Here is a 15,516-nt window from a genome sequence, read left to right on the forward strand (position 1 = left end):
GTGAGTCAGACTTGTTATTCTCAAAAATGATTGCTTCCTCCCCTCCAAACTTACCTCTACGCTTCTTCACTTTAATGGGGAAAAGTTTCCTTCCATTAGTGTACATCACAAGCCTCCCGAGCACACACAGCGAGTGAACGAAATAAACAAACTCCAGCTCTTTAGAAGTGTAGAGAGTTCTCCGAGCAGGGCCTGAGGGGCAAAACACAAGAACATCTCATTCGCAGAGCATGCTCTAAATGGATTCAGTCATTTGCATGTGACCTCCAGTTTCTAAATTAGCACTGAAACATACATTTTTATCTTTACACAAACCTGAGTGCAGAAAGGTTGCATATTCAAAAAGCATTAGAGGAGAAAGTAGTTTGGGTTATTTACTGGGTCTAACAAAACTCGTAAAATACACGTCCAAGTCCCATAACAAAAAGGAAGAATTTCCTTTTGAAAAAAAAAAAGTCAGTTTTTGTGGGTGGACTACTAAATTGCCATGCCAAATGCTGGAACAAAGAAAAATAAATATTTATAGTGTATATACATAAAAGTACATTTAATTTTTTTTAAATGTCAGCATGTCACCAGCACATATTTCTGTGATTTTCACCCAGTAAGCAATTTTACAAGTATGTTGACCTTTTAAAGATAAGGTAGATTGATTCCACCGAAATATGACATCTGAAATCTATAGTAATACTACATGAGTGGCCTTAAAGGAGAATTGTGTGGAAGAATCATAAACTGACCCTGATCACAGAAACTAGATAAGCGTCTTTTGAATATAGCTGATGTGTTACGAATATTTTACTGCTGTGGGAGGTTTAAAAGTCTGGTAGCTATGACTTGTGTAAACAGCAGAAGATAACGCAATCAGTCAATACTGTGTGTATGTTTGGGTGTTTTGTTTTTTCATGTGAATCTTCCAGCTACAATACAGAACCCGAATTCTGGGAACGGTTTTCACTGTAAGTCCACAAACCCTTGGAATTATCTCTGGCAATGATAATCTAGCTAGTTGACCATGAGAGGACAGTCTGTAACGGCACACTGGGGAAAACATAAGCCAGGTTGTCAGATAAAGTATGATACTGCATGTGAACATTGTGGGCAAAAGTTCAGCCGTACCAATCTGCTGATGTTCCAGGCTGTGGATAATTTCCAAGGTTTCCTCTCTTACTGAATCACAGGAATCGAAGTAATAAATGCACTGCTGCAGAGCATTAACAATCTGGGAAAAAAATATTAATAATCACTTGAACACATACTATTATTAGAGACACTTGAAAAACTGTTCATTTTACCCATTTAAACCAGCCAGTGAATACTGATTATGTTCGGAATAGTATATTATCATACTACAAAGTACACAACAATTTCTGCAATGTACAGTATGAATATTTTTAGTTTGATGCCGCTAAACATGCTCCAGACTATCTGCAATGTTTTCAAAATAAAATGTAAGGCTTTTTAAGACCTACACAAATTAAATACCATATGAGAGGCCAATTCAATGATGATAAAAACAACTAAATTTAAACAACTAGTTCAAATACAGGTTTTGACAAAAAAGCTTTATAAAATAGTAAACAATTAATTTCCACATTTAAACATTCACATTTAAATCATATATAGATATATTTAAGACTTTTTATGCCCTTAAATTGAATAAAACTGAATTTAAGACTTGTTAAGACCTTTTAAGGAGCCGCAGGGATCCTGTGCTCATCATGTGACAACAATGCAGTATAATATTGTTTGAAATTGTCTATTGTCGCTTTACATATTATCAAAAATGAAATCCATTTTTGGGAAGTGAAATCCATTTTCTAGCATTCCATTCTCACTGGAATTTATGGTTAAGGCTAGAAGTTAGCGTTTACAACCATTGGTTTGTGCATACCACATAGAAAAACTCACCAAAGACTTGTATTTCCTCTCAAGAAGTCTTAAGACAACGGTTCTGCTGTAGTAGCCATGCTAAAAAACAATATTTAGTCATCAATTTTAATTATTCTGATCGTTTGAGTAGATAAATAAATTTTTTTGGTCATATTTTCCAGTAAACATACCTAAACATCCTTAAAAGAAGATACATTTACTTGAATTTCAGAGAATATATCTTGAATTGCGTTTTACTGTTGCGGTACTGTTCACACCAAGAACATCAATCAATGTCAATCAATCAATCAATATCAGTTTATATATTGGAAACTGGACATGGAAAAACAAGTAAACAAAACTTCTAAAGCTGTATTCACACTGCTGAATGCCTAGTGGACGTTCTCACTACTGGTTGCCTAGTAACATTTACGAGTGACATTCATGGATGTTATTCCATGTTGTAGACACCAAATCAGTTTTCTTGTCGTTAAAGTATCGGGACTGGGATCATGTCGCTTTGTTGCTGCATGTCGCTGGCAGTGTGAACACAGCTTAATTTAGAAAATGACACTCGTGTGTTTTGTGTTTCTGGTTTTGTTTATTCTTTGATAAAAATTTGGCTCACCATCCATTTCTTAAACCAGGTGGCTTTGATATCCAGCAGAGAGATTAGGTGTATAGGCTCTAGGGATTTCTCTGAGCCGGGACTGCTCATGCCTTGTTCAGAATGCAGAGCGAGAAGAGAGAGGGTGTTCTCAATTATTTCCTCCATGTACCTAGAGCACAGGATGAAAACTCATTTATTTTCAAGAATCTGACACAATCAAGATATAGTGTACAATACTTGGGAAATGGGATTGAAAGGTGAAAGCTCACTTCTCAGGATGTCGTATCCAAAAAGTTGTCACTTCCTTTTGAAAGTCATTCATTAATCGCATCTGGAACGACCAAAAAGAAACAAGTTCATCTATATCCAAGCAACCTAAACTTTATTCATATGCAAGGAGAAAAGAAATGACATATACCTGTTTGAGGAGACGGGCCATATCTGGTCTGTTCGCATCAATACTTGAAGAACCGCTGGGAAAACTCAACTTGTGGTACAGGAAATGAGCCTCCAAGCTTTTTGCTGAAAAGAGATGTTGACACTTCATGAAAACGAATTGACAGACTGTTCATTTTCATATATACTGAATATTAAAACATACTGCATCCTGCTAAAGTAAGTTTAAACTATTACCAATGCTAGCGTAGATATCCTTGGTCACATTTAATGGAGAAGACGAAAATGTTTTTGCAAAAAACTGGAGGACTTTATCCTGTGAAAACAGAATATGTTCATGACAGTGTTATTTTAGTATCATTGAGATATTAATTAAGTACCTAAATTATACTTTTAGTTAGTTTTAGTAATTATGTTGTCATTTTTATTAGTTTTTTGTTTTAGTCTATTTACATTTTGGTATAATTATTTTAGTACACCAAATTAAACTAAATTAAAATGAGAAATGTTGCTTGGCAACTAGCTGACAGAAAATATGTCTAAAGGCTGGAATACACTGCACGTCTTTTGCTCAGATTTTCAGATTAACGAGTCCACAATAGTTGCAGAAAATCTGTGTCATTCTGTAGATTTTGGCAGTTGGAATTTTTTAGTTGTTCAGCTTCAGATTAGGATTCCATCCAGTTGGAGGATATCAAAACGTTGAGATTTTGAGCTGATTTTAGAATACATATCGTAGTGTATGATGCGTAGCTAGTGCAACCAAAGCTGTCCTCTATCTACCAGTGTTGCAAAATACAATACAAATACAATAACAATACAAAAGCAAATTAACAGAACACGAGTAAAAAATTAGCCCCTATATACAGTATAGGTCTCATCAGCTCAGATAAAAAAAACTGACTGCGCCACTCACAACCGCATCTACCCACCCAAGACCGCATCCAAATGTGCTTGGCTCATTTTTGTTTTTTGACTCACTCAGCACACACAGTTGCTACAACAACTACTGTGGTCATGATGCCTAGGCCCGGTTTGACAGACTAGGCTTAGATTAAGCCAGGATTAGGCCTATGTAAGTAGTTTTTATAAAGGTGCATTAAAAAAAACATCACTTGTGTGCATCTTGAGACAAAACAATGGCAGTGACATTTTAAGACTTGTCAGTGCAAGTTGCTTTCAGTTAAAACAGCTCAAACTTGCATTTTAGTCTGGGACTAGGCTTAAGCCTAGAAATAAGTGTATTTTTTAAGACGAGTCTGTGAAACCGGCTACTAGAGTTTTAAAATCGGGTCAGATTTTAAAATTTGTGTAGTGTATTCCAGCCTTAAGTTATTCATGTTTAATTTTATTTCAGTTCACATTTATTTTATTTCAAGTGATGAACATGTTTTTTTATGGATTTAGTTGGCTATAATAACCCTGATTTAAAATATTTAATAAACTCCCACATACTGTGGGATTCAATATTAACACTGGAACGGGTCATGGCCTCCCGTTCCACATGAAACCACTTCTCTGGAAACTGCTTGAAAATGTTGTATTTCCACATTAAGCAGCTAAGGAAACAGTTTTGCTGTTTGGACCATGGCAAAGGTCAGTGCTTATTTAGCACTTAGCTCTTACGCTGAGCTCAGGGTCAGGGTCAGTGAGCGCAGCAGAGAGGTTTCGGCGCAGACCAGTCCAGCTTTCACAGCTCAGGACATCAGAGGGAGGGGCATAGCACAGAGACTGCAAAGCTTCCCAGCGAACCTGTAGTTAAACACATCAGGATGGCTGCATCATGCTGACTATAATTGAAACAATGGGAAGTGGGTGTATCAGAGAATGAGCTTTCACCTCTCGTGGTCTACCGGGGTCAAGCTTCTCAGCGATGACTTGCAATTGTTCATGTTTGATAAATGCATAGCTCTACATGAAGAAATCAAAGACATCAGTTAGTGATTCAGTCTATGGTATGAAAAGCTGAGATAAAAACTGTGATATGCTATGTCATAAAAAACAGTGCAGCCACTGTAACTTATTTAAATTAATACAAAAACAACCTGATTGAATGAAGAGTCACTGTCAGAGCAGTTGTCAGTGTAATGGTTGCCTGACTGTTCATGTTGGATCTTCCTGTCCATTTCCTCTTTCTTAAGCTGATCTTCCTCAAATTTATTGATTAGTGATTCCACAACCACCATCATGGTCTGTTTCAGAGTCTGCATCATCTGTTTATACCTACAGATATATAAAAAAGTCATGTTAACATCATAATTTTCTATTCAAGTCTTCGAGGAGCTAAAAGTAAACATCATCGCTGCTTTCGTAATCGAATACTTTCCTACTATAAAGTATGTGAAATTACAGTACACCAACAGAGTAGTATGTCTGAATACATAGTATTTGAAAAATACCAGGAGAAAAGTACTTGGATGCCCTACTACTACCATTGAGATTCTGAAGTGTGCATTCAATGGGCACTTTACTATCCCATGAGGACACAGGACAGGATTTATGAATGGCAGCGAAGTGACGCAACTGATGCTGGTCGGTCACGTGACAGGAACAACATGGCAGATGTACATCCGATTTTCATTCATACTTCCCATTTTACATAGAACATACTTTTTAAAGGTCATGTCATTGATTTTTAACAAAAACATAAACATTTCAAGACAGATATACCATCTCACTAAATTTATGGTGATGAACTACTAAACTAGCCTGACTACGTCAGACTTCGTACTTCTGCTCAATTTCATTTCGCTTCTGTACTCAGTCTGAGACAGCGTCATAGCTTTCTGTTTTCCTCCGGCCTGAAAACAGCCGGCCAATCAACGAACAGAGGGCGGGCTGAGAGCCGTGACGCAGACGCTGATTGTACCGTGGATGCGTAGATTTACTTCACATAATCTGCAAAAGTCGTTCACAGCCATGTTCACTCCGGTATTTCGCGCAATGGTTTTGTTTTTGCATCATACATGTGTTTACAGTTAGATGCGGCTGAGCATGCGCATAACACACGCCATAACCAAACGTTATGTGATTGGCTTATGGGTAACCAATGATTTTAAACTTCAGACAAGCGCCCCCCCCGCGAGAAAGAAAACACTTTTCAATTATGCCATGCCAGACTCTGTCTACGAAGCAAAGCGAAGTAGCAGAGTTTGGTATTACCAGGCTACTACTAAACTACCCATACTCGGAAAAGTTGCTGTAACAATGAAAACAGAAACCACTCACATGAAGCATTGATGATACTATAATCAAGTTATATATTTGAATACATCTGGATACACTACTAATGCACCATGGTTGCCAACAATTTTAAGTAGATATTAAGCATTAAGCAGCACAAATATTTTCAAATGTAATAATAATAAAAAAAGAATAATAAAAATGAGTAAATTACATTTTAAAAATATATAAAAATACAAAATAGTTATTTTGATTGAGTTATATTGTAATAATATTTCAAAATGTTACGGTTTTAACTAAATGGGTGGCGAGCATAACTTCAAAAACATTTAAAAAAATCTAGTTTTTAAAGGGTAGTGTATTTTGAAATAAAATTAAAATATGCATTGTTCATATAATGACTTAAAATATGTAATTTCATATTCTACTGTTTTGATTACGTCATGTAATTCGCAAAGCTTTATGGCTTTATCATAAATGACATTAAAAGACGGAACGCTTTTGCTTGTGTGAACAGCACATTTGCGTATTTACCGGAAAAGTAATTCTAGTAATTTCATGTTAATTTACCGGGATTACTGTGTGAAAGAGGCTAGTGATTGTAATATTGTGATTTATCCTGGAGATGGTTGGTTTGATTCGGTTCACGGCTTAGAGCTTTTTATTGATTTTTTTTTTTTTTTAATGGGAACTTACCGAACTACTTTCAAAATTGCATTGATGCAGATATTTTTGCATCATGCAGTGAGAAAACTTCCACAAAATCATCTTATCATATAAAGAAACACATGGTAAGGGGAATTATAAAAACACATACTGTGTGGACTCCCTAGTCCTCTTGGTAACAGCATGAACCAGACTGTCCTGTCCGGACCCAATAGCATGACTATCACCCCTGGTAAAATTCTCAGTCTCTTCTTCAATAGCTGCTCCCAAACTGCTCTCCACATACTCCCGCAGATACTTCACAAACTCATAGCTGAAAAACAGAGGGAGGGCACAAAAACAGGTCAAACAAATAGTAACCACAATCAGGCTTAAAATGTACTGGAAGAGGCAGATCTCTCACTTGTGAAAGTTCTTGTCAGTTTCCTCCAAATGAAGCAAGATCTCTTCGGCACATTCTACCGATGGTGCTCCCGAGATTCTGTCTTTGACACTTTTCAGGAGCTCTCGCAGCAGGGTTTGGAGCTCTGCCTCATCCTCGCTGGAGAACTGAGACATCGCTCCTCGGGATGTGTGATCTCTTCTCTACGGGTGATCTCCTGCTTAGAGAAGCAAGGTGTTAAGTAAGGTGTGTTTGGCTTATAGTAACAGTGGTGGGAAGTAACTTACACAGTCCACACAGTAACGTTACATTCTTACAAAGTTTAGATTCCTGGAATGCTTTTAAAACAGTATGTATGCTGGATACTTGTAGCCAGGTTTTCCTCAGTATCTGACCTAACCTATTAAACAATAAAACAAGCCAATAAGCAAATAAAATAATTTGTCTATGAAAGCAATTTCAAAATCATGAGAAACAAAGATTCATGTCAAGTGTGCCTGAATCTGATACAGTATACCTGCACAGGGCTAACTTAATAAAGCTAAAAATAGGAAATATAGATAGATTATTAATAACATTTAGACTGCCCTACATCGGAGTAATGCATCACAGGCTAACGTTAGCAATATGTCATTACTGCTAAATATTAAAACAGAATTCAAGTATTGGCATTAAGCTTAAGCTATATTTTCTCCTTAAGACCCAGCTCGAGTAGTTGTAAACATTACCTTCAATAATTTCACATCATGTCCAAACAGATGAGTTACATCGCTTCCATAACATTAGAAATCATCCATAATCGGACGCACAGAGATGTATATTTCCAGCTTAGCACCCGTTAGCACTACTCGTTTCTATGGAAACAAGCACAGCTGAGATGAAGCACCTGCTTACAAAACGCTTGTCATATGCAAAAATACGCTTCACGGCACAACCGTATGAATATATTCCGTATCTATCGATATTTACGATAGCGAATATTACAAATTAAGACGATGAAACCAAATAAATAAGAAGAAAGGTGATGTTTTCATGTGTTTATTTGACACTGGCTGAAGACGCCAGAGTTGATCACGTGATGGGAGTATATCACGTGACTTTTTAATGTTCCGGGTTTCCTGATACACATGATGATGTGACGAGACTGAAGAGGAGAATCTGGTGAAATAGTGCTTGTATTAACTAATATAGTCAGGCTTGTTGAGTGCAGACTAAATCACTGAATATAAAAGATTATTATTTTTCCATTGGCAGCTAATTTAGAGTGAACAGTTGTAGAGATTTCAGCTTTTAATGGCCGCTGTTGACAGCTTCCAGCTTTTGTATAGAGAAATTGCCAGATCATGCAGCTGTTATGTGGAAACGCTGGCGCTCGTGGGTGCGTGTTACACAGTCAGCAAGGCTGTTATATTTATGAGGGACTCCTATAGTTTGATAAGGCTTCATTTTATTCCTCGTCTTGTCTGCCATAGAGATCTTAGTCAGCAATATGGACAATGGGCTGTCATATGTGGTAGGTTTTATCTAATTTATGCATTGAACCTTGATATATGTAATAATACTGCATAATATGAAAACTTTTTTCCGACACGGAATAATAAATAAATAGATTTTAAAAAAGTAATTGCGACTTTTTATCTTACAGTTCTTACTTTTTTTATCTGTAAGTTGATCTCAAAAGTTGAACAATTCTCTCAATTCTGATTAAAAAAGTCATAATTATGAGATATAAATCGCAATTGCGAAGACAAAAGTCAGAATTGTGAGATCAATGAAAAGTCAATTATCTTTTATTTTTTAATTCAGTGGCATAAACAAACAAAAACAAAAAAAAAACATTTTGCTTGATGTAAACTCAGGGTACGTTTACACGACAACAATGTACTAAAAACAGGAAAGCATTTACTTTATACAGATGACAACGTTGTCAAAACGTTCCCCGTTGAAACGGATCTGCGAAAACGACTATAGTCGTATAGACTATAGCGTTTTATAAAACGCTTAACAGGCCAGAAGTTGGCGATGTCACTTTGTAAAGAAACACTACACGCCTATACCCTGGTAATACGGAGTTCTCGCGATAGCACAAGTTGAATTTGCTCAGCGAGTTACTCTGGTGTCGAGTAATGCTGCTCATTAAATATGCCCCTCGATCTGAGCTGCACCAATCACATCGGGTTATCTGATATAGGCGGGCCAGAGGCTAAACAGGTGACGACATCACAGTCATTAGTAAACATTGCAAGATGGCTATGGATGAATACCAGTTGTTTGAGACGGCTTTGGCCGCTACACTGAACAAGTTAGACTTCCTTTGCAAGAAGGGCGTTTTTGCTGTTTTGCCGACCGGATACGATAAGAGTATAATCTACCAGTTAGCTTCGCTGGTAGCCTAGTGCATGGGATTTATTGTTGTGATTGGTCATAGTGTTATCTAATTGCGTGCAGTGAGATTTTCAAATGCATGCTTGGTGCCGCCCCTCGAGCTGGCCGATTTTCATTAGTTGATGCCAGACCATTAATCTTTCAGATTTAGGTCTGGATTTCCAGGCTAACACGCCTATAGACTGAACATGTAATATGCATGAGCATGGCGTCATCGTTTTCACAGATTCCTGTTTTTGTAGTTACACGGGGACGATAACGTTATTGTTTTCAAAAACTTGCACCGGACCCCAAAACGCTGTTGTCATGTAAATGATCGGCCAAAATGCATAAAAAGTTTTTAGAATTCTGGGGGGGAAAAGTCAGAATTGCTATGTTAACTCACAATTGTGAGTTTATAACCAAGAATTATGTGAATGACAGTCAGAAATGTGAGATATAAACTAGCAATTGCAAGAAAAAAGTCAGAATTGTAAGATAAAAATACGCAATTAGCCTACCTTTTTTTATTCCGTAATTCCGTATTGGAAAGAAGCTTCAATAGCATACTGATATTTTACAGATAATTACCTAACTTACATGGACAACTTTTTCATAGGAGCTTCAGAGGAAATAGCAAAAGCATATGCAGAGGAACTGGCCAGGCATGGCATTTCTGTGATTCTGATCAGTAATGACATCAGTAATGTAGCTGACACTGCCAAAGCCATCTCAGACGCTCACGGGGTAGAGGCCATTTGGATTGAAGCTGATTTCAGTCAGGGGTCCACGGCCTGCAGACCTATAAGAGATGCCATCGCCGGGAAAGATATTGGATTCATCATTAACAGTCTGGACGGGTCTCTGGACACCTCTCAAGACTTTACGGACCTCTCTGAATCTGCAGTGTGGGACACTATTAATAGAAATGTAGTTGCTGCCACTCTTGTCACCCGCTTGGCACTGCCTGCTATGGTGGAGAGGGGAAAAGGAGCAGTGGTCAACATTTCTGCTGGGCGCTGCTTGCGTCCGACTCCTAGAAAGGCTCCTCTCTCTGCATCCACGGTCAGTTTGTCTGTTTGTGTACCAATTTTCCAACCAAATATATGGTGTTTTACTTTGTCTTATGATTCAGCTGCGTTTTCAATTCCCCACAGGCCTTTTTCGATAACTTCAGTCGCTCTCTGCACTATGAATATGGTAATCGAGGAGTCTTCGTGCAGAGTTTGCTGCCTTTTAGAGTTGCATCTCAAAGATCTGATGGTTACGGTTCTGCTGGCTGGCTGGTGCCAAGCCCACAAGTGTATGCCAGGAATGCTCTTTTAACTCTGGGCATCTCTCACAGAACCACAGGATACTGGCCTCACACCATACAGGTACATTTTAAGTCACTGTAGACAGTGAGTTTCCTCTTTTAGGGAACATGTGCATTATATTTAGTGTTTCTTTGCCTTTCTGTTTCACTTTTTCTCTAGTTTGGACTGGTGCAGTGCATGCCAGAGTGGGTATGGATTCTGGGATCACGTGTGTTCACAAGGGCCACCTGACAGGGATGTTTCCCCTCCATGTGAAAGGCCTGATTTTTCAAATGGATGTTGCAGAGTATACTTTGACCAATCTTAGAACAAAATGAGTGATTCAAGTGTTGAAACTTAAAATCAACTACTGTTCCTTTAACAGTTCTAAAAGAAATGCCTCTGTTTGCAAAAAAAAAAAACTTTTTCTAAGTGGTTTGAATGGTTGGATTATGATGACAATTCTATAATGCTTTTGCACTATTGCATTTTGACTTAAAGGGATAGTTCACCAAAAAATGAAAATGTTGTCATCATTTACTCACCCTCATGGTGTTCCAAAACTGTACGAGTTTCTTTCTTCGGTTGAACACATAACAGCACCCGCTGACCTCCATAGGAATTATTTTTTTCCTACTATGGATGTCAGTGGGTGCCGTCAACTGTTTGGGAACAACTTGATGAGTAAATTCTGACAAAATGTTTGGGTGATCTATCCCTTTAAAAAAATCCCATCCTTGTGCATTTTGCAAAAATCATAGCAATATATAAAAAAAAAAAGGTTTTGTAAATTATTTATTTATTTTTATTCCAGGTGTTTTTGAGTATACTGGCTATACTCAGCATTGATAGATCTTCATTGTACCATTGTGTAGCCAGTGTTTGGTTATTGCAGTGTATCTCATTTAGCTGTTTCAACAGTGAAATTATCAATAAATATCCTCAATGTCTATAAAAAACTGTTTTATTATTTTATTTAATTAATTTAGTGGGCGTTTAGTGAAAGACTGTTTGAAATTGTTTGATTTTCAATATTCAAAATTAAATTGATATATTTTCTCCATTGTATAAACTCCAGTCATGCTGACACAGTATTATCTCTGAATGAGCTGACAAGCTCAAATGTTGTGTCTGCCAAGAACACATAATGCACATTGCTCACTTTATCTCACTTGCATTAACACTAACAGAAGTAGAAAACAACAACCGTACCATACTTTGGATGTTTTTTTCAACACTGGATTCCTCCAGGGAAGTCAAAACAGAAGTCTGCATGGAGTTGGAGAATAGAATTATTTCAAAAATAGACGGAATTAGGGTCAAGAGTTAATGACTTATATATTGAATAATACTTAAGTATGAATGATACTTATTTCATCCTTTAAGGTGAAATGTGTAGTTTTTTGTTCCAAAAATACTTTTCCCAGTTTACTATGCCATGGAAACATTGGCTCAACATGTTATAAGTTTGGGGGTGGGACTATCTGTTTATCTGACCAATGGAAGAAGTTTAGGAAACCTGTTTGAAAACAACTGTTTTGCTATTCAGACAGCAAGTGCAGAAATAACCTCATTATTAAGAGTTATACAACAGGGCCCAGCCAGAACTAAAGTATGATACATAAATGAAGGGATATTATAGTAATGTTATGGCGTATAATCTTGCATGAGAAACACAACTGAACAACTAATATTCTAGCTAAATGTTCCTATTCCAGACGTCAAGGCTGAAAGTTGGAATTTACACACAGATAATGTGACAATCTTTGTTTTGGTTCAAAAGCTGCCTCTTCGATAGGAAGTGGATGGCTTTGAGAAATCCTGCAACACACATTTCCCTCGAGTCCTCACTGAGCGATTGAGCCTTCTTCTCAGTCTTCTTAAATTTGGTAAGTGAAAAGATTAATTATTTGTATTTATCGATCTATGTCATTTATATGCTTGTTCATGATTCTCTCTATTTATACTACCGGTATAAATCGGTAATGTCGGTAAGGTTGTTTTTTTTTTTTAAGAAAATACATTTACAGTATAATGCTACAAAATAGTTTTATTTCAAATATATGCTGTTCTTTTGAACTTTCTATTCATCGAAGAATCGTGAAAAAAGTATCACGGTTTCCACAAAAATAGTAAGCAGCACAACTGTTTTCTACATTGATAATAATAATAATAATAATGTTTCACGAGCACCAAAACAGCATATTGGAATGATATCTGAAGATATGATACTTGAAACTGGACAAATGGCTGCTAAAAATTCAGCTTTTCCATCACAGAAATAAATTACATACTTCAGTTAAATGTTACAAAAATAAAGCCTCTAAAAAATATATATAAGTAATGTGATCTGAAATGTAAGTGTTATATCCCTGAGCAGGCAAATAATGAAAATGTCATTCTATGATTATAAAAAAGCGACAAGCTGAGTTGAAGATGTATTACCATTGTCGTTATCAATGTTTTGGGTTTTTAGGGCAAAAACCTTGGTTCCTGTGTATGTTTTGTAAAAGAACCTGGTTTGTCTCCTGACTTGACAATCCCATCAACAGTGCTTGTATAAAATATGCGGAATCAAATTATGGGCATGTTTGCACATTAATTGCTGCCGAACATCCAATTAATAATGTTTTTTCTTTCAGGAATTCGATTAACATTAAAGATGGGTGAGTGGGACTTCCTAGGAAGACTGCTGGATAGAGTGCAGACACACTCAACGGTGGTGGGGAAAATCTGGCTCACCGTCCTGTTTGTGTTTAGGATTCTAGTCCTGGGTGCTGGTGCAGAGAGAGTGTGGGGCGACGAGCAGTCGGACTTCATCTGCAACACCGAGCAGCCGGGGTGCGAAAATGTGTGCTACGACCATGCCTTCCCCATCTCGCACATCCGCTTCTGGGTACTGCAGATCATCTCTGTGTCCACACCTACTCTGGCCTACCTGGGCCACGTCGTCCACGTCATACACGTCGAGAAGAAAGTGAGAAAAATGATGATGAAAGATCTTCAGAATGAGCAAATCAATCTGTTCCTCAAGAAAGGCTACAAATTTCCCAAGTACAGCAGGGACAATGGGAAGGTCAACATTCGGGGGCGTCTCTTGAGAAGCTACATTCTGAGCTTGCTATGTAAGATACTTCTGGAGGTGGGTTTCATCTTGGGCCAGTACTATCTTTATGGCTTCACCCTTCACGCCCAATATGTCTGTGCCCGTTTTCCGTGTCCTCACAAGGTGGACTGCTTCTTATCGAGGCCCACTGAGAAAAGCATCTTCATTTGGTTCATGCTGGTGGTGGCCTGTGTCTCTTTACTCCTGAATGTGATTGAGATCCTATATCTGTGCACCAAGAAGATCAATGAGTGTCTCAGCCGTAGAAAGGACTACACCGTGACCCCGGCTGTGAACAGGAAGGACATCAAAAATGCAGATCAGGGGATCCAGAACTGGGTGAACTATGAGCTGGAGCTTCAGAGGAGGGAGCTTGGCAATGAGGCAACCAAGAGTGTGGTTTCAGAGAACCATAGTGCTGACATGCAAGAGGTCCATATCTAATCAGCAAGCCTCTGCACACAAAGTCTTTCACACGGTCAACTTGAGCAAACATCCACTGATCCAACTAACTCGTGCATGGTCAAGACCCCCCAACTCCAAGCACACTTTGACCCTCTCTCTCTGTTTAACGAATCAATAATGTATTGCTGAAATTTCTATTTTTGTTTTTCTGTCATTTATGTCTGAAATTGTACTTTGTAGAAAGGTTCAATACAAGCAAAACAGTGTGATGTAAACTCTGTTTTTGTGTTTCAGTTATTTCTGTTCTGTTTATTTCGGGGTCAGTAAGATTTATTAAAATTGTTTTTGAAAGCTCATCTTATGCTCACCAAGGCTGCATTTATTTGACCAAACATACAGTAAAACAGTATTGTGACCTATTATTATAATTTAACACTCCAGTCTTCAGTGTCGCATGATCCTTCATAAATTAAATGTACTGATTTGGTGCTCACTTAATGTTTTTTTGTAAACCATGATACATTTATATATATGTTTCTTCTGGCCAAATCATTTTTTTGAGTCTATGCCCAGATGGGAGCATTTCAAAAGTAGAATGAAGGGGGTGAGTATGATCTTTAAAAATCACAATTGCCATTTTTTCCCCTAAAACAATCAATAAGCCCTGAAGTGGGTGTTGTTTGTGTCCAGTGATTTGATTAATTATTTGTGAAAGTTTGTTCTTCTGTTTAACTGTTAGATTACCGTACCATGAAACAATATTATATTGAAGAATACTTTTAATCATTGATCTATATACCATAGTAAAAGTGTGCGTGCTAACGTTAAAATTCCTCCGTTTCCTAAGAAGACCCAGACGTTGTCTTGCCTTTTTATGGATGTACTCTACGTTACTTTCAAAATTAAGTTTCTTATCAATAATTGTGCCTACTGTAGGTATTTAAAATTCGAGACCTCAAGTTTTTCCAGTTTTTCATTACATGTGTGTGTGTGTATATATATATATATATACACACACACACACACACATACACACACATATAATGAATGATTGGTATTATTAAATATAAGACATAATATTAGGTATGTGTGGGTCAGGCACTTAAGTGTTGTACATATCATTGTTAGAGCCTTTTAATCATTAATGTGACACTCCTGTGTATCTGCATTTAAAATCTAGTTCTTGTCATTGCTAACTGTTGGACAACGTGACAGTAGGACACTTACAGCCATTACG

At 37.4% G+C, this 15,516-nt stretch overlaps 3 protein-coding genes across 5 annotated transcripts in view; 2 read left to right on the top strand and 1 right to left on the bottom strand.

The window, feature by feature from the left end:
- tbc1d32 (TBC1 domain family, member 32) overlaps window positions 1–7,979 on the bottom strand; it is a 38,835-nt gene extending 30,856 nt beyond the window's left edge. The window contains exons 1-13 of one of the 2 annotated variants that reach the window (XM_081379488.1): window positions 7,838–7,979; window positions 7,131–7,326; window positions 6,879–7,040; window positions 4,924–5,101; window positions 4,718–4,789; window positions 4,505–4,630; window positions 3,116–3,194; window positions 2,901–3,004; window positions 2,752–2,813; window positions 2,501–2,651; window positions 1,912–1,971; window positions 1,120–1,222; window positions 55–192 (exon numbers count right to left, since the gene is read on the bottom strand). In XM_081379488.1, coding sequence (XP_081235614.1) covers window positions 55–192; window positions 1,120–1,222; window positions 1,912–1,971; window positions 2,501–2,651; window positions 2,752–2,813; window positions 2,901–3,004; window positions 3,116–3,194; window positions 4,505–4,630; window positions 4,718–4,789; window positions 4,924–5,101; window positions 6,879–7,040; window positions 7,131–7,285 — 1,390 coding nt within the window. In that variant the 5' untranslated portion in view covers window positions 7,286–7,326; window positions 7,838–7,979. Of the gene's footprint in view, window positions 1–54; window positions 193–1,119; window positions 1,223–1,911; window positions 1,972–2,500; window positions 2,652–2,751; window positions 2,814–2,900; window positions 3,005–3,115; window positions 3,195–4,504; window positions 4,631–4,717; window positions 4,790–4,923; window positions 5,102–6,878; window positions 7,041–7,130; window positions 7,327–7,396; window positions 7,460–7,837 lie in introns of those variants that run through there. The other variant, XM_081379489.1, reaches the window with a different exon arrangement.
- Window positions 7,980–8,178: 199 nt separating this feature from the next.
- Window positions 8,179–11,827, top strand: hsdl1 (hydroxysteroid dehydrogenase like 1). Of its 2 annotated transcripts, XM_081379493.1 has the most exons (5): window positions 8,201–8,487; window positions 8,582–8,622; window positions 10,093–10,538; window positions 10,631–10,849; window positions 10,949–11,721. In XM_081379493.1, exons 1-5 carry the CDS (start codon window positions 8,453–8,455, stop codon window positions 11,018–11,020), a joined length of 813 nt encoding a protein of 270 aa, XP_081235619.1. In that variant the 5' UTR covers window positions 8,201–8,452; the 3' UTR covers window positions 11,021–11,721. The 2 variants fall into 2 exon arrangements, with proteins under 2 accessions (XP_081235618.1, XP_081235619.1); XM_081379492.1 differs by having other exon boundaries at window positions 8,179–8,622; window positions 10,949–11,827.
- On the top strand, window positions 11,011–14,634 carry gja11 (gap junction protein, alpha 11). Its single transcript, XM_081379494.1, has 2 exons — window positions 11,011–12,657; window positions 13,411–14,634. Exon 2 carries the CDS (start codon window positions 13,431–13,433, stop codon window positions 14,316–14,318), a length of 888 nt encoding a protein of 295 aa, XP_081235620.1. The 5' UTR covers window positions 11,011–12,657; window positions 13,411–13,430; the 3' UTR covers window positions 14,319–14,634.
- Window positions 14,635–15,516: the final 882 nt, after the last annotated feature.

Source organism: Scardinius erythrophthalmus (assembly GCF_964197995.2).
Source record: "Scardinius erythrophthalmus genome assembly, chromosome: 11".
Taxonomy (NCBI): domain Eukaryota; kingdom Metazoa; phylum Chordata; class Actinopteri; order Cypriniformes; family Leuciscidae; genus Scardinius; species Scardinius erythrophthalmus.

What these genes read in the sequence shown, in the direction of transcription:
- hsdl1 (XM_081379492.1), top strand. Translation starts at nt 8,403, where the DNA reads ATGGCCGCTGTTGACAGCTTCCAGCTTTTGTATAGAGAAATTGCCAGA. An exon ending in CTCCTCTCTCTGCATCCACG is followed by an intron (nt 10,539 to 10,630) that starts GTCAGTTTGTCT and finishes AATTCCCCACAG; the next exon opens with GCCTTTTTCGATAACTTCAG. An exon ending in ACTGGCCTCACACCATACAG is followed by an intron (nt 10,850 to 10,948) that starts GTACATTTTAAG and finishes CTTTTTCTCTAG; the next exon opens with TTTGGACTGGTGCAGTGCAT.
- gja11 (XM_081379494.1), top strand. Translation starts at nt 13,431, where the DNA reads ATGGGTGAGTGGGACTTCCTAGGAAGACTGCTGGATAGAGTGCAGACA.